Raw genomic sequence first — 20,850 nt, 5'->3', positions numbered from 1 at the left:
TCTCATCCACTCTATTTGCGCTCATACAACAGCTATGAATAAAATATGATGAGAGCCAAAGGAAAACCCTTAGAGCATTCATACATGTGCTCAATGAATGAGCGTCACAGTACGTGCAAATACCGCGCTGTTTGCACGGGGGTCCGTCCTGGTCAGGATCAGTAGGGAAGCGACTGGTTCACCAGGGCAGCCCAGTTGTGTGTATGTGAATGAACTTGTTATTGGGAGTGTGTGCATGCTCTTCTGTGTGTATATGGGAGTTTATTTATGTATGCGCCCGCATACATTTGATTCCAGCAGGGTTCCCTCTGCAATCTCCGCAGAGTGACACGACTGATGATGGCTGTGCTGCTGTGATTTGTTTTATACGCCTGTCAGGGTGTTTCCCTTTGCTTCCTCCAGTACGGCACAGCAATCAGAAAGAGGGGAAGCTCCATCTGTGCTTGTACAGTCAAAGCAAAAAGGGTCTTCATGAATGTTGAGGAGTCTTGCGATAAAATGGGTAGAAACTCAAGCTGCACAGTATGTCGAGTCACAAGTGTCATCGCAATATTAATGTTTATAATATCGCAACAACAAAAGATTGCTTAGAAGGAATATTTGATGTTGTATTTTGTTGCCACACATTCAAATTGTGTTTACCAGTAATAAATTCGAATAGAGACCTTCACTAACCCCAGCGCTGATAACTGATGTGCATTTTTAGTGAATAAGAGTTCAGAAATAGTGGCAGGGAAATCACAATGACAGAAAAGTGTCAGAAAATGGTTTAGTATTGATATTGCCTTTGCAATTTTCAAAATTAGTATCCAAATCAGGTTCTTTAAAATCATGCATCCCAAGTGCACACTACTATTAAACAGCTTGTAGCAAAGTTATAGTCATGTCTTCATGACTATAATGATGCAACCATCAGAGACGCCTCACGTCATTGATGGTTGCAGGAATTTGTTTTTGGCAGCTCTCTTAAGCTTCCACCAAGGGATTTTCCTTCATAGTTGGCCCAGTGCAAAACCCTAATTCCTTGTATTCCTCCATTGTGTTGTGCTGTAGATCCTTCATCTATCTGTTGACGACCCAGATTAAGTCAAACTTGAGCAGCGGAACAAAAAGCCTCACATTCAACACTATAATACCTTGGTGTTATCATGGTTGTCTTAGCAACTCCTAGGTGCCTGGATCATTATCCCTCCATTACCATATTTAAGAGTTTTAAATATATGGTTTTTAATATATTGTTTTTCATTAAATATAGCAGTAATGGCCAGAGAAACTATCTCAGTCTCATCTCTTCAAAGAACATGGTTCGTCTTGATGGTCCTAAAGATAATTCAGCTCCAACTTTCCAAACCCATTTTTTTTCTCACCATATTCTTCTTAGAAAGAGGATCCTTTCTACTAGCAACCCTTCCAAGCCAGAACTGGTAAATATCTTTCTAATAAGACTATTATGAACTTTAACTCTTAAAATACTTTTAGAAATGACCTTTAAGAACTGTGAGGCCCAAAATTGTTTGTTGAAATATCCCCAGTTTTTTTTCTGTCTTTATTCCCACTGACCTGATTTTGAAACTATTTCCAGTTGCTTTTTTGCTTAAACAATAAAGTAGTATGTAAATAAACTTGACTTTCCTCGTAACAAACCTGTATGCTCCAAAGACGGAAACCGCTATACATCATCCCTTTATAAAGGGATGATCTATACCATCGATGACATATAGGTCAAATGCACTTGCACCACATAGCATCCATGCCTTCTACATACACATCTATTGTTTTTGAATTGCAAAAAAATCCCATTCATTTAACTGCTCAGATTCACAAGGGAGAACATGTCTGCTTTTGTTTTTATTCCCACTAAACTACAACTTTAAATCCCATTGCAACTATGTGAGTAGTCAAAGCTTCCTCAGTTCATGTCCTATGTAATCTGGGTATCGTTGGGCATCTTTATGAATTGTTTGGAAAAAGGTGGGAAATCTAGAATGGGACATGACAGCACACAGCAGTGGTTGTTGTGATTTAAAGTCATCAGGCTACAGAAAGATTGTTTAGTAAATTCACACCACGCATAGAGAAACAAACCAAAAGAGAAGCTTGACATTTAAAGAGCCTGTCTATTATAGATTTGTAATGCAATATCAAAATATCACTACTAGACTGTTTTTGAGTTGAACTATTTCAGTATTTCTCTTTGCTGTTCATGCTTTCCAGTGTGTCATCAACTGTCGAGCCTTCTTTGAGGGATTATCTCGTGCAATTTGTATGCACTCTACTTAGTCCGAAACAGACAAACAGGTTTAAGCAAAAACACAACTGGAAATAGTTTCAAAACCAGGTCAGTGGGAATAAAAACAGAAAAAAAACTGGGGATATTTCAACTATTTTGAATGCAAAATGCATGCACTTAGAGGATGAAAGAGCACAAAGCCGTTTGAAAAGTAGTTATTCTCTTAAACCTGACAAAGAAGAGTTTATACAAAAATAAAGCTGCAACTGAGGCCAAGAAAACAGACTGCATTTAAAAAAGGCATAACTCCAGGGTATAAAAATTGGAGTCAATGCAGGAATACAGAGTGTCAGACGTGGGAATAAATACGTTTACATGCTCAAGTCCATAAAAATGCTAAAACTTTGTACATAATTCACTTATGATCTTAATTATTTCAGTAAATAAATTGCTCCTTATATACCGTCATTGCAAATTTTGTGGAAATCCAGATAATTCAGTAGTTTGTGAATTTGGACAGGGCTCTGTGGAAATCAACTTTTTGTAATTTAGGAATGACACTTAAGTCAGAGTAAGTCTGTCACACCCTGATAATTTAGAGAACATCACAATTTTAAATCTGTGGTTTGGGTCCCAGCTCCTCGTTGGCTGGTATCCTGAAATCGCTACAAATGCTTACGATAAAATACACTTGAATCAAATGCCTGAAGGCTGCCTCAGCATGGAATCAGAGTCACAACAATTATACAGAGTTCTACAATTAATGACATAACTTTTTGATTCATGTGTGTTGAAGTAGAGACCTATGCAAAAGTTGCAGGACACTGGATTTGGAGGCCTGGAGTTTAACACCTATGATCTTTATGGTGTAAGTGCTCAGTGACTAATTTAATTGTCACCCTTTATGTAGAAGGAGCATAAATAGGTCTAGATCTTAGGGTTGATCAATATAGATATATATAATAATAGGTTAAGGTCAGGGCCAGAAAAAAGGTACCAGAGAGTCTAAATATAGCAAGTCACTTAACTCAAACATTGTAACAAAAAAAACACCTTCAAAATGTTTGGTGGACCAAACATTGTGTTTACTTGGTAGTGGTTTTGATTCTACAGGCCTTGATCTGGCTTGTAAAGTTTAACCAATAAAGGTGGTTAACCACAGTTAGTGTAGTGTAATTAATTTTCCTATCAGGTTCGGGCTAACTTGACATTTTGCAAAAGGGCATTTCGCATTTACACAGATTATCTTTGGATCATTTAAAAATTTGCTTGATGATTTGTGACTAAAACAATAAAAAACAGATTGTGGGCAAATCTGCAAATCATGCAGTCAGTTGTCAATGTGATCCTGCATTCTCATAATTTGATTCATTGAGGAAAGAGTCCCTGGTTGTATTTTAATTTAAGACAAATATCTCACATTGTTCACAGCATTTTAAAGCTTTTTACCCTCCCACCATCCACCCGGTGACAACAAACACACAACCGCCCACATGTGCTCACTAACACCTGGAACACCCCCAGATAGCCTCGATACGATGGTATAGTCCTTCATGTGTTGTCATAGTAACATCAGTGAAAATTTCTCTCGTTCAAACTCATTACATTAACTCTCAACCACACATCCACGCATGCAGGCATAGGCAAACAATAATAAAACATATCCTCTTTATGCTGCGTTTTTCTCCCCGACTGAAACTCCACTGGATGTTTTCCTGTGAAGCAACATAACCATCTGATGTTCAACAAAAATAAAACACTCTGACCGCTCTGAGGAGCACTTGTTTACGTGTGTGTGTTTGTCAGAAAAATGTGTGTGTGGGCACCACGCTGAGAGTGCATGTCAAGTTCTCTGACAGTGTGTGTGTGTGTGTGTGTGTATGTGGAGGGGGTATTCAGTCCAGTCTGTAGCAGTGGGCTTGGGACTATCTGTATCCACCCCTCTGTTTTATGTCTGTCTCTTTCTATGTGTGTGTTGTGGTGAGAGTTTCACTCTATCTTAAACATCTATTGGATGATTCACCCAACAAAAGGGGTCCGTGTGTGTCTATCTTGCGTGAAACGGTGTGTTTGCTCACACATTTAATGGACTGCAAAGTGAGGAAGGTAGGTGAGTTGGCAAACACACAGAGAGGTTGGATACGGTGAGGATAAAAGAATACACATGCTGTTTTTGGGAGAACACTGAATCATCTATCTGAATATTTTCAAAGAGCAGTGTACACACAGCTCAAGGAAGTTTCTAAGTGTTATTTTTTGTGAACGAGTCATTTCAAGCATTTTTGAGCTGTGCTCTTGTTTTCATTGAGCAGTCATTAAACCGTGTCTTGGGGAACTTCTGAAGTGGCTTAAATACTGTTACTCAATTTTCAGTGCCCTCATACTAAACACGCACATTATGTTAAAATAAGGTTGAAAATGGATTATAAAAATTCCTGCAGTGATGGTAATAGAAGGAAAATGTCATAATATCGAGCCATATCCCATTTTTCTTGAGTTAGTGGAGTGTAAAAATGAGAGGTTGTTGTGGTTCTGACTTTTTGTGCTGTTATGCACTCCTGTCCCCACCATGCAGTAATGTCACCAACCTTGCCTCTGCTCTCATTACATTATTAATAGAGGTGCCGCTAGGATATTTAAAAAAAAGAAAAAACAAAGAGGCTGTAAAAGTGAGGTGAAGTGTAACAGCTTGGTGACCTTAGACAGGAGCTCACAGTGGGAATTATGAGACGAGCTACAGAGAAAGAAAGCGAGAATAAAAGGGCTTCTTTATCACTGTGGATAACTTTATTAAAGATAAGTTAAGTAAGAGTCATGTCAAACTGAACTCCTAGGATATTTATTAGCATGTCATTTAGCACTGGACAAAATATCAAACTGCAATCATCTCATTTTAACATTTAGTTTAAAATTTAACTAAATATTTACCGAGATAGTTTTTTACACTCAGAACTGTTTGCAAAAAGCCTGAATGAAAATGAGACTGTTTGACAAATAGGAAATATGACAAAGAGAGAGAATCAAACAAGAAAATGAGAATGAAAATAAGTTGGAGAAAGACAGATCACCTCACTGGCAGTGTAGAAGTTGTCTGCTTAAAAACTACTGCTAGCAGATGGACGATAAAAATAAACATGTGGCCTTGGAGAAGAAGAGACAGAACAAAAGAAGAGAAGAAAAAAGAGAAAAAAACAAAAGGATTTGATGAAATGTAAGGGGCAGAGAGTGGCAAAGAAAGAAAATGAAGGAATGATGGAGGTAGTGAGAAAGTGAGAGTGGGAGGACATGGCACATTGAAAGGTAGGACCTTCATTATGCAATGAGGACAGAAACACGAATAACACACAAAAACACACACAAACCGCTAATGTGCTCTTGTTTGGACGCCTACGCGACCAAAACACACAGAAGCACAGATGCAGCTAATTCAGAGAGGATTGCCCAAATCACACAAGGCAGCATTTCTCTCGCAAATGACAGCATGTTCTCCAATCTGCTGACCTTTGAACATGGTGAGGACAGCGCCTTGGGGAGACTGTGAGGGACACAGGAGGAGGAGGGACAGAAAATACACTGACCATGATGCCTGTGAGCAGACAGACTCCTTTGCCACAGTAGGTGTGAGGAACCATGTCTCCGTAGCCGATGGAAAGGAAAGTGATAGAGATAAGCCACATCGCCCCCAGGAAGTTACTGGTCACATCCTGAGCATCGTGATACCTGAAGAAAAATAAAACCCAGTTTATATCAGATAGTTAGTGGTATAAGACGAATAGTGGATACGACACCTTCTAAAAATATAAACATCTCCTGAACATTTTCAGATTTTGTATTATTACACTGACAAACACCAATGTTTTATTGAGGTTTTAAGTGTTAAGTGCTTCTCAGTTCCAGTCCTGCAGAAGGTCCAGCTCCACCTCAGTGTCAAACCTTTTGGGGACTCTAACAGGTTTTTCTTTCAGTGTTGTCCAATACTTTGCTCCATTTATCATCCCATCAACTCACATGCAGTTGGCATGTGAGGATGGATTCTTCAGGGTGTTGTGCAGTGTTAATGTTTCACTAAATGCATATTGCTGTAAGAGGCTGTCGATCAGTAAAACAATGGATCTCCATTCATTTCATGTGGAACTTGTGCGATGCAGCGACCGTCTCTTGTCCTCATCCAGCTAAGCATCTGTTGCTGTCTGCTGTCGCTGAAAACTTTCACCTTTCGCTGTTTGTTTCTCGTCATGTAGGTAGTTTGATTAGTTTGCGTTATGTAATATCAACGCGTTAAATTTTCAGATTGACCACATGAATAAAAGATGACAGCACTAATCGATATTAGGACAGTTATAGTGGTACTTTTTACAGATTCTTCAAACTGAGTTGTGAATTTTGTCAGCTCCTCTAGAGCTACCATTGCCTTTTTAGTTGTTTAGATGGATGGCTGTGTCTTGGCACATTTGTTGTTTTGACAAACTCATGCTTCATGAAATGTTCACCGCTAAAGGCAGTTATAACCTATCGCTTTTCTCAGCTTCTCTGCAACTTTTCAGCATTTCAGATTTTTATTCCTTAAGTTTTGAAAACCTGGTCCGTCACAATAAGGTACAGTGAATTTTGTAGTTGCGAAGTGATGAAACGTGGAAAAACGTTTAAGGTGAGCAACCACTTTTGCAAAACACTGCAGTAATAGTAAAACATAACAGGCTTACTGACTCAGTCTGTAAATGTGGGCGTCAAAACTAAAACACGTGTCCTGCAATTTTTCCCAGCACCGAATAAAACGCATTACTGCAACTCCATCATTCTAGTTCCCATAGTTACCAAACCCAGTACAGATCAGAAAAATAATCTCCTCTTTCAAAAACCTATTCAACAGAAAAATAATTAAAAAAAAAACAACTTAACCTTGAAAATTTGTCTTTCACACTAAGACACCGAGCAAGAAAGTTTTTAATGGACACATTCTTTACTTTGAAAATAAACTTTATTTCTGAATGCAATTTGCAGGGAGTGGAGAGGAAATGTCAATTAAAGATGAATGTGAAACTTGGCCGCCCAGCAGCCAGTCAATGATGTTTTTAATCAAGCTTATTAACCAAGTGACATTTCCCGTTATCTCTGAGATTATCTCCAAAAGCATCAGGACTCATCAAAGCAGTCAGTCACATTTGGCATTATACGCATTAGAAACATTACACAACTGATGAAATTAAATTATCCTTCAAATGTAACGAGTCATGCGATTACCACTTTACAACACCTCTCAGCTACAACTGAGTAGCTTGTCGGTGTTTTTTCCTGCATCAGTAGCCAGCATGGCTGTAGATTTGTTGGTGCATTAAGTAAAGTTATTCTCTTTTAGAATGCATATTAAAAAACATCATTTATTTCTTGAAAATTTATTTGTATAAATTTTCAAGAAATAAATTGGTGGATGAGAACAGCCGGTCGTGTTAGGTTTGTTTTCAGTGTGAAAGTGATTGGAGAGATCTAAACATGAAATTGGCAGAAAGCCTAACATCTGAACCATTTTAGGATAATCGTCTGCAAAATGCAACTTCTGGCTGCAATATTAATAAGAATCAGACTTTGGCTAGTCTTTCAGAAGAAAATAATAAGCCACACCCTTCCTTATTTATCTATCCTAGTTAAATATTTGCAAATATTAAACACTTTGTATGAATAAATACACCATAAAGTACAACAAAGAATGAAGTTGTGAAGTTCCTACATCTTCACCATTTAGCTGAAAAATAGTTGAATTTGAATCTTGAAGAATTATAACTACACAGACATTCCTCATATATACATTTTCCAAATGCAATTGGTTATTTAAATTTCCTAATATTATCACATAATTACTAAAACCAGAAATACACTCAGATGCATTAAGTCCCATGCTGACCTCTCACACACTCGTACAGTCCAGGCAGCGATGATCCACAGAGAGATGCTGAAGACCAGCAGCACCGTCCCAGGGCAGATGGTCATGAGGGTTTTCATTACAAACCTTGTGTTAAAATGGACCTGAAATAAGAACACAAACTGAGCACAATGGAGCTGATAAAGGACAGTACATTGAATCTAAAACAATCTTCTTGTAAACCTCTAAATCCCCATTCAGACTGGAAATTTTCCTAATTAGTCTTTACAGTAGCGGTTGACAGAAGTGGGACTCTGAGATACTGACACTAATAGGAGCAGAGAGCAGGTCCTGACCTCCGCTTTGGGTCAAGCTTTACTGTGTCTCTGAGTAATTGGCCCGTTTCTGAGTAGCTGTTAAACGTGACTCATTTGTCAATAAGAGGCAGACGGGGAGCTCCTGGCAGATGGATCATTTGATGTTTGGGCCCTGGAAGGATAAAGCGAACGATAAATGAGTTGTCATTTCAGAGCAGCACTTCAGTGGCAACTTGACCTCCTCTCCTTGTCACTGTGAGCGAGACGGCCAGAGGAATGTCGTCATATTTATGGCAGCAAACATTTAAATTACTCGACTGAAGTCCAGTTCGTCTCTATTGCTGTCCTTCTTTTACACCTAATTCACAGATTACAACAGTGTGTCACAGCTTAACATCCTGATATTATTCTCCTGTTTATTGTTAAATGGAAGAATAAACGTACCTCATTCCCTCTATTTTTTAATAACCAGTTCCACCTCAGTAAATATCAAGTTTCCAAACAACAGCATAGCAACATTTTCAAACAGCAGCACAACTGAAGATATTAAATTATAGCATAATAGGAGAAAGAACCAAGACAGGAAGGGAAAAAAGACAAATGAAAAGGTAGGAGAGATGAATGGATGCAACATTGAGTGAATAGAAGAAGGAGTAAAGTTCAGGAAATGCAGAACTTTATAAATAAAAACTGGACTTAAGGTTGGAGGATTTCCATTCATCCTGATCTTAAAAACCAACATGGCTGGCTTGCATTTAAAACTTAGCCAACTTAACACAGAAAACACACAGCTCACAAATTGTATCTCATAAAATGCTTCATTCAGCACCTTAATGCAAATTATACTCGCATGCTTAAATGTACAAAATGGAGAGAAAGACATTGTTGTTAGGTTGTTTTGCAAATGGTAGACTCAGTGTTTCCCAGAGGGATTTGGTCTTGGCCATTGCTGTCTTATAATAACAGCAAATCCTCTGAAGAGCAACTTACTGCTTTAATCAATCTTAATTTCTATGTCTTTTTTATCTGCCTCTCTCCATCTTTCTGTCTCTCTCTTTATCTCATATTTTATTTGTCCCTGTCTCGCTCCAGTTTTATCTGCTGTCTCTCTCTCTCTCTAACTATCATGTACGTATTTCCTTACCAAGCTCAGCCTCACACAGCTGGAGGGAGTGTTTCCCCTATGATAGTCAGGCCAGGTCAAAACCATTTGCTCAGTGATGGCTGAGTTTTTGCTGCATATCAGGTGAAGGACATGAAACACTTTGCCTATTTTGGTACTTGTACCTTCACTTTACGTACCAGGAAAAGAGTTACTTCTGCAGGAGAATGAATGCAGCCATCAAAATGACATTTTGTGCAGATATCCTTCCCTTCATTGCAGGTTTTTGCAACATGTCTTCCTGCCTGTGGCAGGTAATGCGCGTTTACCCAACTGCTAGAGCATGTGACTCAATGCCAGTGACACAGAGTATGAATGCACGTTTTGTAAAGTTTGCCATTTCGTGCCATTTCGTGAGAGAGAACTGAAACTAGAGGCGCAAACATGTAGGGACAAAAACAGCTCATGACGAGATCTGGTGTTATTTAGATAGGGTACTTACTTTGATCACAATTACTATGTGATGTGATCTTCTTAGGGGGATCACAACACCTGCATTACTCTTTAGATAATGGTCAGCTGTAGCTTAAGCTTGGTAACTTGGTAAGTTACAGGAGCATCATTAGGTACGGTATCATGTCACTCCCAGATCCAGTTTTTTAGCTTGGAAATACCGGGAACATCATTTATTGTCACTGAATTTATCCCCGACTGGGAGTTCTTGAAATTTTCTCTACTCCACATTTCCTACTGAGTTCCTCTGTCCTACTGACTGAGTTGTTTATTTATATTTACCATACAAATCAGGCTTAGCTTGATAAAACCATCAAATTACTATTACGGTACCAGTAAAGGCAGCCCAGCAGTTTGAGAACCATGGGTCTGCTAAGTTGTTCTTCAATCCTCATTTCCTAACTTCATTCTTCTCCTGTTTTTTACGACCCTTTTGAGCCATGTGCAATATGTTGTTCCCACTAGGCACTCTCATCTCATACTGTATTATGAAAGCAAATCTCTAAGCACAACAACAAACCAGGAGAGTAAGCTGATGAAAAGAAGATCTGATTTGGAGCAGAGAACGAAAGAAGGAACTCTTATATTGAGAGACGGAAGTTCTTGACATCTGTAGCTTAGGATTTTCACCACTTCAGTCCAGTTAAATCTTGAAGAATATCACTCTCTTGAAGCCATACACTGAGCACCTGCAAGCAATAAAGTTTTCTGACCTTATTTAGGGCACCTATACTCCTAGAGGAGGCGTCAGTGAAGAGCTTGCTGTGCAGAAGCATGACTCTGGCGATGAGGTAGAGGCGCAGGAACATGGGCACGCTCAGAACCATGTCCAGGTCTGCCTCAGCCTGTGAAGGCGCATACGAGAAGGCCAGCCGCGCCCGCCACTGGAACTTAAAGTCCCCAGGCACAGGATGCACAGCAGACACCAGCAGCTCCAGGGCTATTAGCAGAACCCTCTCCATGGTCATGGCGATGCGCCAGTCGTCTGCCCCGTTGTCTATGACGAACAGCTGTGGGGGACAGTCAAGAGGCAAGTCAGTGAAAAGAATGAGATGTCTTTTAATAGCTCTATGGGACAAAAAAACTTCATGATCTTTTGGCAGAGTCCCCTCAACACTACAGCAGACTGATTTGATGACTGTAGATACCAGCAGCAAATCAAAGTAAATGTCTTTCCTGCGATGTAAAACAAAATCCATTTAATCAGCAGTTCAGCCCCCTTGCAGTCCTCTGGCTCGTTTTCATATAACCTGCAAGGCTCGTCTTTCTAAAATTAAACCAGAGAGTCGTGGAGTACCGGCTCTAATGCAAAATAGGATTGTAATTACTGAATTACTGCTATTTCGTTGTTTTACACAGAAAGGGCATTGTTTTATGACTCCATGTAACTCTGCAGGCTACGAGTGAAAATAAAGGGTAAAAGGGGGTCAAGGAGGCCAAACATCCACTTTTGGAAAAAACCTGAAGTCAGAGGAAGTCTATCACCTTGTGTTAAAATGAAAAAAGTTCCAAATCTTTTCTGTATGCTCCATATATGGCCAATGCACTGTATTGTATGATGTTTAAAGACTTAAAAAATATTGAAAACTGTGAGTGAAGAACTGAGGACTGCTTGCTGAATATACAGGCAATTGAAGAAAAGATGGTAAATTAAATTTGCACATATTTGCTACCCATTTGTCAACCCATTTGTTGCACTCTGTGAACAAAGTGCAACTGAAGTGCACTTTGTTCATTTCTTCTGATAAATATTAGAAGAAATAACCTTCTTCTCATGGTTGGGGATGACACAAGGCTGATGTATAGCTGTGAATTTATGTTTTTTCAGGTTTTCACCTGAAAAATGACAAAAACCTGGACATTGTCATCAATCAATGAATGCTCACAAGACGTCCAGGATAGAACGAGAAAGGTGGACATGTTTCAGGAAAAGAGAATGTTTGATCACCCAAACTTGTTTCCCGGTCTTCATCCGAAATATACACATAGGAATTCAAACACACTAAAGAGTTTTCTTAAAGCAAATTTTCAATGTTACTGGAATATTAATTCATCTGCCAGAACACCAGAAACAATGAGTGAAGAGGAAATGAAGAATTATTTTGGACCTGAGTATCCTTCTTCTGGATCATTTCATTTCTGCAGAAGATGTTGGTTAGAGCCATTGATCTTGCTGGCCTGATCGATCCTCTCAATCAATTTCTTCTGATGCTTAACTGAGAGGTTAACGTACAACGATGTTATATAAAGAAATAATAAAGCTTCTACTGACTTCCAGCTCACACAAACATTTTAAAGCACAGATGCAATGTGGAAAGAGGAATATAGGAGGATGACTCCTATATTCCCCCATTTCCCTCTCAAAAGTCACATTTGGTTCAAACACAATGTTGCACTATTTTAACAGGATAAAATTTATGCACAAGGACCAAGAGGAAAACGGCTGGTCAAGCTGAAGCCTGTTTTCCTTCAGGGTGCCGAGGAGCTCATCAAATGTTTCTTGCTAAAGTGTGATTGGTCCATCCAGCTGACACTCCATCTGGTTGTAGAGAGCGCCTGGAAGTGTTCAGGAGTCTGTGTTCATCTGCCTGCAAGATGTTAACATGCTCTGGGTCACATGACTCAGCTGGATTTTAATGTCAGGGCTTTTATTGACATTAACATTTGGTAATTATGTGACAGGATGTCTAAAAAACATAGATGGACATAAGAGATTTCTTTACAAGTTAAAGTGTGAGTTAGTCCAAGTAACACATTAAACCTCAACACTGGACATCCTTCCCCTCGTCTTTTAGAAACCCAGATTCTTGTCAAACTGAGCCCCACAAAACTTTTTATTTTTACTAGTTTTATTTATTTATTCATTTTACTGGAGCTTTTCAATGTAATTTTGTTCCATAGATACATTACAAACATGCTGTTGAATGACAATAACGCCTGTATGTGACAAAGTCTGTGTAATTGCTTTATTCTTGCAAAGTGTCTGGGGTTTATTAAAAGCTCAGACAAATAAAAATGTGCTATTGTTGTTGTTAAAACTGCAGAGCAGAGCAACAACACAGATATGTTTAAAAAGCTTATTTTCTCTCATTCATTGTTTTTTGTTTTTTATGTATTGCTTGTGTGTTGAGAGGCATCGACTGTTTAAAAAACACCAACAATGAACGTTTGAGGGAAAAGTAGAATAAAACTTTGGATTTCAAATGTTATTTTATTCATCTGTATTTTTTTTCTATTCATTGTGAAACTGATTTTTTTTTTTATCCCAGAAGACTGTACCGTCAAATTGTCCCACTCTTCATTTGTCATGCATATAAACATATGAACATGCAATATATTTTTGTTAGGTGATGGATAGTAGAAGTGGAGAGTTTTGTATAACAATATTTCATCCATGGGACCTCTGAAATAAAAAAAAATGTGCTGCATGGGGATGAATTGTATCATAAGCAGATGACAAGTCTATAATTGTCGGTGTTTTAAATGGTTAGCAAACTTTGCGGAGTTATTTGTATGACAGTAACACCTCACCAGCAGAAGAACAAATTACTTAAAACACAACACATTAAGCATTTCAAAATCACTGGAGTACATTTACTTTAAATCCAATGTAGAATAAGCCAATTGCCAAGTACTCAGTTATAATCTTTCCTTTAGCCAAGTAAATCTCCTGGCTCTTTTATTTGACAAATAAATTTGTGTCAAGGGAACACGGTGGCTCGCAGCCAGCAGGAAAGCTTTACCCTGCTACTTTTCTTGGAAAACAGATATTAGCTTTATTTTTTTCCAGTGTGGGTGAATATCAAGCTTTACTTCTGTAGATGACCCAGATTTTGTGCACATATGTTTCTACCTTCCCTGTAAATTAAAGGCTAATATAGTTGTCTCATTTGCTAAATGAACACAGTCGCATGTTTAACACACACTTACATCACACGCTCACCCATTACGTTTACCACAACTTTCATTTAGACTTTCCCTGCAGGAATAGCTTCAGATAGTATTTCTTGTTCACTGTCGTCCTCCAGAGTGAAATCAAATTTCCGGCTTCACTACAAGCGTTCCTTTAATTGCGGTTTTCCCTCCATGTTTGTGGATATTTCGTGTTCGTAATTGCTGTGGTTACTCTTGATATTGTCACCAAAGCTGCTGTTATAAGGAGGTGGTAAGAGCAGGTTTTCAGCGAGGGGGCCCTCCTTCCAGGAGGAGCTGACAGGATCCGGGGCGAGGAGAGGGAGCGGCGGGAGAGGGGCTGATGAGCAGAGTGCAGTGGAAGTAGATGAGTGAGGAGGAGAGGAAATAGAGAGATAAAGATAGGTACAAGGGGATATCAGGGAAAGGGGGACATTTTGGTTTGCTTCTGCACTTAGAGGCAAATGAATCACAAAAATTCAAACTCGTTGGACTGAGTCCTATTTCATCCTTTCCAAACACTCCATGCCAGGGGGTAGGCATATCACAACCTTTTGTAATTTAATGGCGGGGGGCGGAGAATGAGAAAACTGTCTCCAAAGTGGAATATTTCAAACAAAGCTATTTTTAGGAATAGACTTGAAACTAATGTCTTCCGGTTGTGCTTGCAACTGCTTTGAAAAAAGTCGTATCAGATGCTGAGAAAAAAATAAAAACAAAACATATAAACAGTAAAAGCATGGTGGTGGCAGCATCATGCTGGAGAATAACTATTCCTCAAATGGAATCACAGTGTTTGTGAAGGGGGATGAGATTACAAGAAGCTCAATTTACCAGTTACTTGTGACCCAGAACCTTTATGTGCCAGCTAGAAAAATTATGATAAAGAGGATTTTATTTTTCAAGAATCAAAGTCAGTCAAGCATAACCAATAACAGAACACATTAATGGCGTCAGCCACGCTCCATACTGGAGTAATTTCTGTAGATATGTTTGTCTTTTATCTGATCTGCACAAAATACACTGACGTAAATGTTCAACATTTCAGATCGATCGAAATGTTATAATCGTAAACCACAATGTTTCAGAGATTATTGTTGTGGATGGAAGGGGTGCAGAGCAAGTCGGAGAAGGAAAACAGAAAGCTGGAGCGCCGTGAGAGAAACAATAAACTCCCCGACTGTAAATCAGCTGAGTTTACCAGCTGCCGTCCAGCCCGGAGAAACTGCCTGGGCTCAAACAATTGCACTTTACCTCATGATTCATCTCAGGGGCTTTGAGGGCCCACAAACATTTATTTAGGAAAACAAAACAAGTCCAACAGCAGGTCAAGCAAAGCAGCAAGCAGACGTGACGCCTCATGTGTCCAAGCTGACTGATCGGTGTCATGATGAGGCTGAAGCTCCTTTAAATCGTCTGTGGATACGAACGCTTGCAGAATTCATGATCTTGCAAAACCTCAAGTGTTTTGTTCAGTGTTCCCTGTGTGCACACACATGTAGCACAGCCTTAAGCAGGAGTCGGTGTGTCAGCCGTCATTTGAACCAAGGGTCAAATGCTGGCTGTATTCCTTAATGATGGCAGAGAGCGTGCATTTGCATGTTTTTGTTTGTGTGTGCTCTACTCTGTGTGCCCGAGTGAGTGTGAGACGTGTGTTATAATGTGTGTGTGTGTGTGTGCAAACCCAACCTCGTCATGGTGACTGTTGCCAAGGCGACAACATCAAAGAGCAGCCAAGCTTAATTAGGATCCCCAGTGAGAAAGAGGGAGTCAAAAAGAGAGAGAAGCGCAAGAAAAGGTGCGGAAAGCGGAGCGAAAACGGAGAAGTAAGAACAAACGCTGAGGTGTGTGTTTGTGAATGAAGAGGGGACACAACTGGCAGGTTGTCTAATACTTATGGTGGAGATTCGCAAATGAATTTGTACTGTCACATTCGAAGATAAAATACTTCAACTTTTACAGGTAAATTTTTCCTTATGTTAAAACAGTTTGTCATAAGGCATTGACTGGATTGCAATGCTGACAGTATGACAGTCTGGAAAGTATTAAAACTTAAGACGCAGACAAAAAAAAAACATCTGAACTTCTTGTTTTTATCTTTTCATCAAGATATCCACATCAATAAAACTGTAATTACTATCCTTGCTGAATTGTTATTACATCTCCCTAAAAGGTGTGGCACATGTGTATTCACCTTGCTTGAGTCGATACTTCATGGAACTGCTCTGCATTTTACCACAATTAAAGCTGTGAACATCAATTTTCAAGTCTTGTCACAGATTCCCAAATGGATTTAAGTCTGAGGTGTGTATGGCTATTGTCGCGGGCTTGTGTGTTTTGCAGCCTCTCACATGTTTTCTTCCACCACTGACCTTCATTGAACTCCGTCCATCTTTCAATGAACTCTGACCAGCCTCCCTGTCTCCGGTGAGAAAAAAGCCTCGCCACAGCATGATGCCTTCACTACCAGATTCAACAGTGAAGTTTTTAATGACACAGTTTTCCACCAGTAGTTCATTTTGCAAGTTTCTGCCAAAAAGTTGATGAAAGCTGACTGGACGCACCTTCTTCCTCATGTGCGCTGTTACAATTCCTCTCTTCGTCTTACTCCTCTACAATGGCCAGGTTTTAGGAGACATTAAATGTACTTGCGCCAGATACAAATGTCTGAATTATTATTTCCGTAGATACTTTTGTTTGATTTCCTTTCAGTTCATAGTGAAACAAAGTGCAAGAAACTGATGCACCCAAAGGTTACACAATGAGGGTGAAGTTTCCAAGAACAAAAACCGTTACAAAGCAGGTGTGGTTAGAACTGTATCTCTATAGGCTCAGCTGTGTTTCTTTTACTGAGGTAGTTTTTTTTCCTTTGTTCTTCTTATACTTGTGTGTTGTGAGAGCAGGATGTGGTGAAGAGTATAAAACACTGTGGGTAACTTGTGTTGGGCTCTGGTCTGACTAGTTCAGTGGCAGAGCCTTCAAAATAAAGCCTTTAAAAGACAAAGATTGATCTTCTCCCTTTTGATAATCAATTTCCACCACATTTGTTTATTTCAAATATATCCCCATTCATGCACCATGTTACATATTTACATGATCATTCCTTTTAAAATAAATAGGCAGAAGTATGAGCTTATTACCCCTCACACTTTTGAGATGTTCTTTGGTAAAAAAAAAAATTGAAAACCATGTTTTATTGGTTTTGTCCAGTTATAACTATGTGTTGTTTTGTGTTGGTCTATCCCATAAGATCCCAGTGAAGTACATTGACGTTTGTGGTTGTGAAATGCAAATGTTAAAAGTAGATTACAAAAATCTTTGCTGTGCTTAAAGTATTATTTATAAAATGTTTTTCTTGTTAATTTTTTTTTTGATCCAGAAATAAAGGGCATGAGAATATCAAGGTTGAAATGTCAGCAACAATACCAGATTTGTTTATTAGCTAAAAACAGAGGCGGAAGACTGAAAAGAAATACTTGAAAAACACTTAATCTATATTTAGTTTCAGATCCACAACACATTTGTTTACACTGACACTAGCAATTTATGATAAGAAGTTTAAAGCCACTGTAATATTAAAAGGGAAAGCTTAAGTTGTTTTGAAACCAGAATATTACACATAGATATTGATATGTCATATAAAAAAATAAGTTTCTGCGCAAACTGGCTATGAATTAAATTCATTTGCATATAAATTTGCAGCTTTTTTTGTCTTCCACAATATGACATTTCTCTGAATCAGAAGTAAAGCGAGCCTCCTTCCAGCACCGCTAGAGGAAATAAGTGCTTCTCCCTTCCCTTTTCCCTGCGTCCTCCCCTCCTGTCCTGTCCTGCCGTAGAGTCACGCGGTTGGTCCTTTCCGGGCGAAATCGCCACGAGGAAGGGATAAATAATTAAATTCCATTAGGAGAGTAATCTGTCACTGGGAGTGAGTGAGTGCCACTGCCCCTACATGGAGAGGGCAGAGGCAGGGGATGACGGAGGACTGCGTAGCAAAATTAGTCTCCAAATGGTTGCAAATGGTTATTAGTCTTCATCATCTGCTGATGAAAAATAGGATTTTTTTTTGCATATGAGCAGGAACTAGAGGAAAATGCTGGGCACATCTTTAAAAAACTGCATAAATCTAAACATACAACATTCATGAACCGCACAGATTAAACGCGTATTATGTAAACATATTTAAAAATTGTCACAGAAATGATGATTGTTAACCCCTAAAGTGCATACACAGAACATCCAATGACACAGACTCTTCTCAAAGTCCCACTAAAGCAGGATCTTTGCCAATCAAAGGCTTTTCTACCAACTCTCACTCTCACCTTCTCATTAATTTTCTGCAACCTGTCCAAGCAGTCAGCGTGGCAAGGCATCGCGAGGACAACACAAGGGCAACAACAATCCACACATTCAGTCCTGAGGAAAAAAAGTGTCACTAATTAACCTAAAGTAGATGTTTTTTAAACTTTCAAAGAAAGTTGCCGCAGCTGGGAAAATCCGCCTTCAAGATCGGGACCAGTGAACTTCCAGCTGTGGGCTAATCACCACTAAACTGGAGGGAAGCTTGGCTACCCATTTAAAGCATGGTGAGCATGCTTTGCAGCATAAATATGTTTATTAAGAAGGTTTCTTCCTGTAACACCGCTTTTTAAATCATGTTATGTTACGTTTATCTCCTTTGTCAGAACAAGTTAATAAATAAATAAATCCAAAAATCAGTTCCACAGCATACATGCAGCTTTCACAAATTACTTGGGTATTTAAAGCTTTTGGAAAGATAAAAAGCCAATGTACTTAACAAAACCACTAAAAACTGAGTTTATTTGGCAATAAACAGTGAATATACAACTTTAACGCCAATAAGGTACAGCTCATTCTGCCCTGTTTCTTTGAGTTAAAATGTTATTAAAAATTTATAAGCGACTAAAGCTGCAATAATTGAAAGCAGTAAGAAGCACAGAATGAATGCTGACTGCTTTATTTTACTAGAAAGACTGCATTGTTAAGAGGGCTAATTTTTCATTTTATGCAAAAGTAGAGGAAAGTAAAAAAAGGGTTATTTTTTTAAGCTCTCAAAGATACATTATGTCTGCATAGTGGTGGAGTCGGCAGCAATGTTCTCTTGCAGAAAGAAGGTCGTGGAGTTTGAACCCTGCCTGTTCTCCCTGTTCATTTTCAATTGGTCTCTCTAAATTGTCTTTTGGTACAAGTGTGTGTACATGATTGTTTGTCCTGTGTATCTTTGTGTTGTCCTCTGATGGACAGTTGAACGCCCACCCCGGCTCTCATCCAATGACCACTGGAGATCGGCACTGACCGCACGAGGATAATTGGGTGTGGAAGATATTTAGCTGGATGGTCTGAATTCTTTAAAAGTTAAATGTTGATACAGGACCTCTAAATACATCTGGATAAAAATGCAGTGAATGACTTGACAGAAAATATTTTTTAAGTAGTTTGCATTTTTTCCTTGATTGATTTCTAGTCGCCTAAGTGTTCTAATGGTTGTACTTTTATTTATGCAATTTTACAAGGAGTTTCAGTCGATGAGGATGGACTGAGGTTGGATAACAGTTAAATCAACTTGGAAATAAAGAACAAACCCACAGGGGAAGAGAACAGAGATTGTGAAAAGAAGATGTGTCCACTTAATTTTAACAGGCTGTGACATCACAGGGCAGAAGTTTAGGGACAGGAAACAAAACGGGAAGTGGGTGAGACAGAAAGAGGACACAGTAAGGAAAAAAAGAGACGTCAGCTAGAGAAAAGCGGACAAAATAAAAATGGAGAAAAAATGTGTGAAAATGATCGGCATTAAAAATAAGCTGAGGTGTCTACAGAGGTGAAGGTGTGAAGTCTGACAGGCCACTCTCCACCCACGGCATTTCCCCGTCTGCTCCTGCTGCCTGCGAGAGGAATCTGTGACCTCTCAGTCTTTCCCTCTCAACAAACCAGCCAGCCATGCACTTCCTCAGAGAGCCTTCATGTTTCTCATTCCAGATGCCTCAAATCATGAAGCCAGACTGAATGTTCTACCTCTGCAAAGCCAGCAACAAAGAATATTTTGCATACGATGACATGTGTACATGCACATATGCGTCCAAGCACCTTACGAAACGGTGTGCGTGTGCAAGAAAAATAAATATCAAATCTCCACTTCCCACAGGAGGCAGTGGGGCTAACGCATGCTAAAGGAAATACTTACTAAAGGAGACAGTGTCGAAGCATGAAAAGCTAGCACACACACCTTTACCCACACAGAGGGAACTCCAGGGAATGTCTGGGTCCTGTAGCATCGAAAGCCCAGAAAGAGGAAGGCAAAATAAGTGGGGCGAACCGAACACCCACACGCGGTCTCGACACACAAACCCAGATTCCCGCACGGTGATACATATGAATATTCAAGGAGAATAACACACTTTTCCCTCGCTGTATTTGCAGTTGTGAGGGAACACCCCGGTGGCTGTTTCCACGCAAGCAGGAGTACAGGAAGCGGGGACGTGAAGTGAAAAGGAAGTGTTAGAAAGTGTGACGGATGAGGAAAAGATCACAAGTCAGGCGTGTGCATGTGCTATGCAGGCTTGTTTTCAGGCAGGTCTAAAAACAGCAAGTGGAAGGGAGTGAAGAGAGTTTTCCACCAGTGGTGTCTGGAGACAAGGAATTCCTTTCATTCAGAGCAGATATGAAAGATGCTGTAATCCCAAAAATGTCCTGGGGTAAATAAGACACACGTGGCTTTTGATAAATTAGCATTTCATGGAAATAAGCAGATGAATTGCTTCTTTCAAGATTCTGTTATGTTCTGCTGTTACATTTTGTCATCTATCATTCACAGACCAAACTAAGCATGCATGCATGATACAAAATCTGCAGACTACGATATTGTTAAGTGACCGTCTAAGTACAGGCGTCTTCCTCA

General features: G+C 39.3%; 1 protein-coding gene across 1 annotated transcript in view; it reads right to left on the bottom strand.

Annotated features, from left to right (window-relative positions):
- kcnn3 (potassium intermediate/small conductance calcium-activated channel, subfamily N, member 3) overlaps nt 1-20,850 on the bottom strand; it is a 74,521-nt gene that overhangs the window by 18,848 nt on the left and 34,823 nt on the right. The window contains exons 4-6 of the mRNA XM_055047899.1: nt 10,733-11,029; nt 8,130-8,251; nt 5,809-5,950 (exon numbers count right to left, since the gene is read on the bottom strand). Of these exons, the coding sequence (XP_054903874.1) occupies nt 5,809-5,950; nt 8,130-8,251; nt 10,733-11,029 (561 nt within the window). The remainder of the gene's footprint in view (nt 1-5,808; nt 5,951-8,129; nt 8,252-10,732; nt 11,030-20,850) is intronic.

Source organism: Poeciliopsis prolifica, unplaced genomic scaffold, assembly GCF_027474105.1.
Source record: "Poeciliopsis prolifica strain line A6 unplaced genomic scaffold, Auburn_PproV2 SCAFFOLD026, whole genome shotgun sequence".
NCBI classification, from domain to species: Eukaryota; Metazoa; Chordata; class Actinopteri; order Cyprinodontiformes; family Poeciliidae; genus Poeciliopsis; species Poeciliopsis prolifica.
Note: the sequence above shows the minus strand (reverse complement) of the source record. Positions and strands in the feature narration are given on the sequence as shown.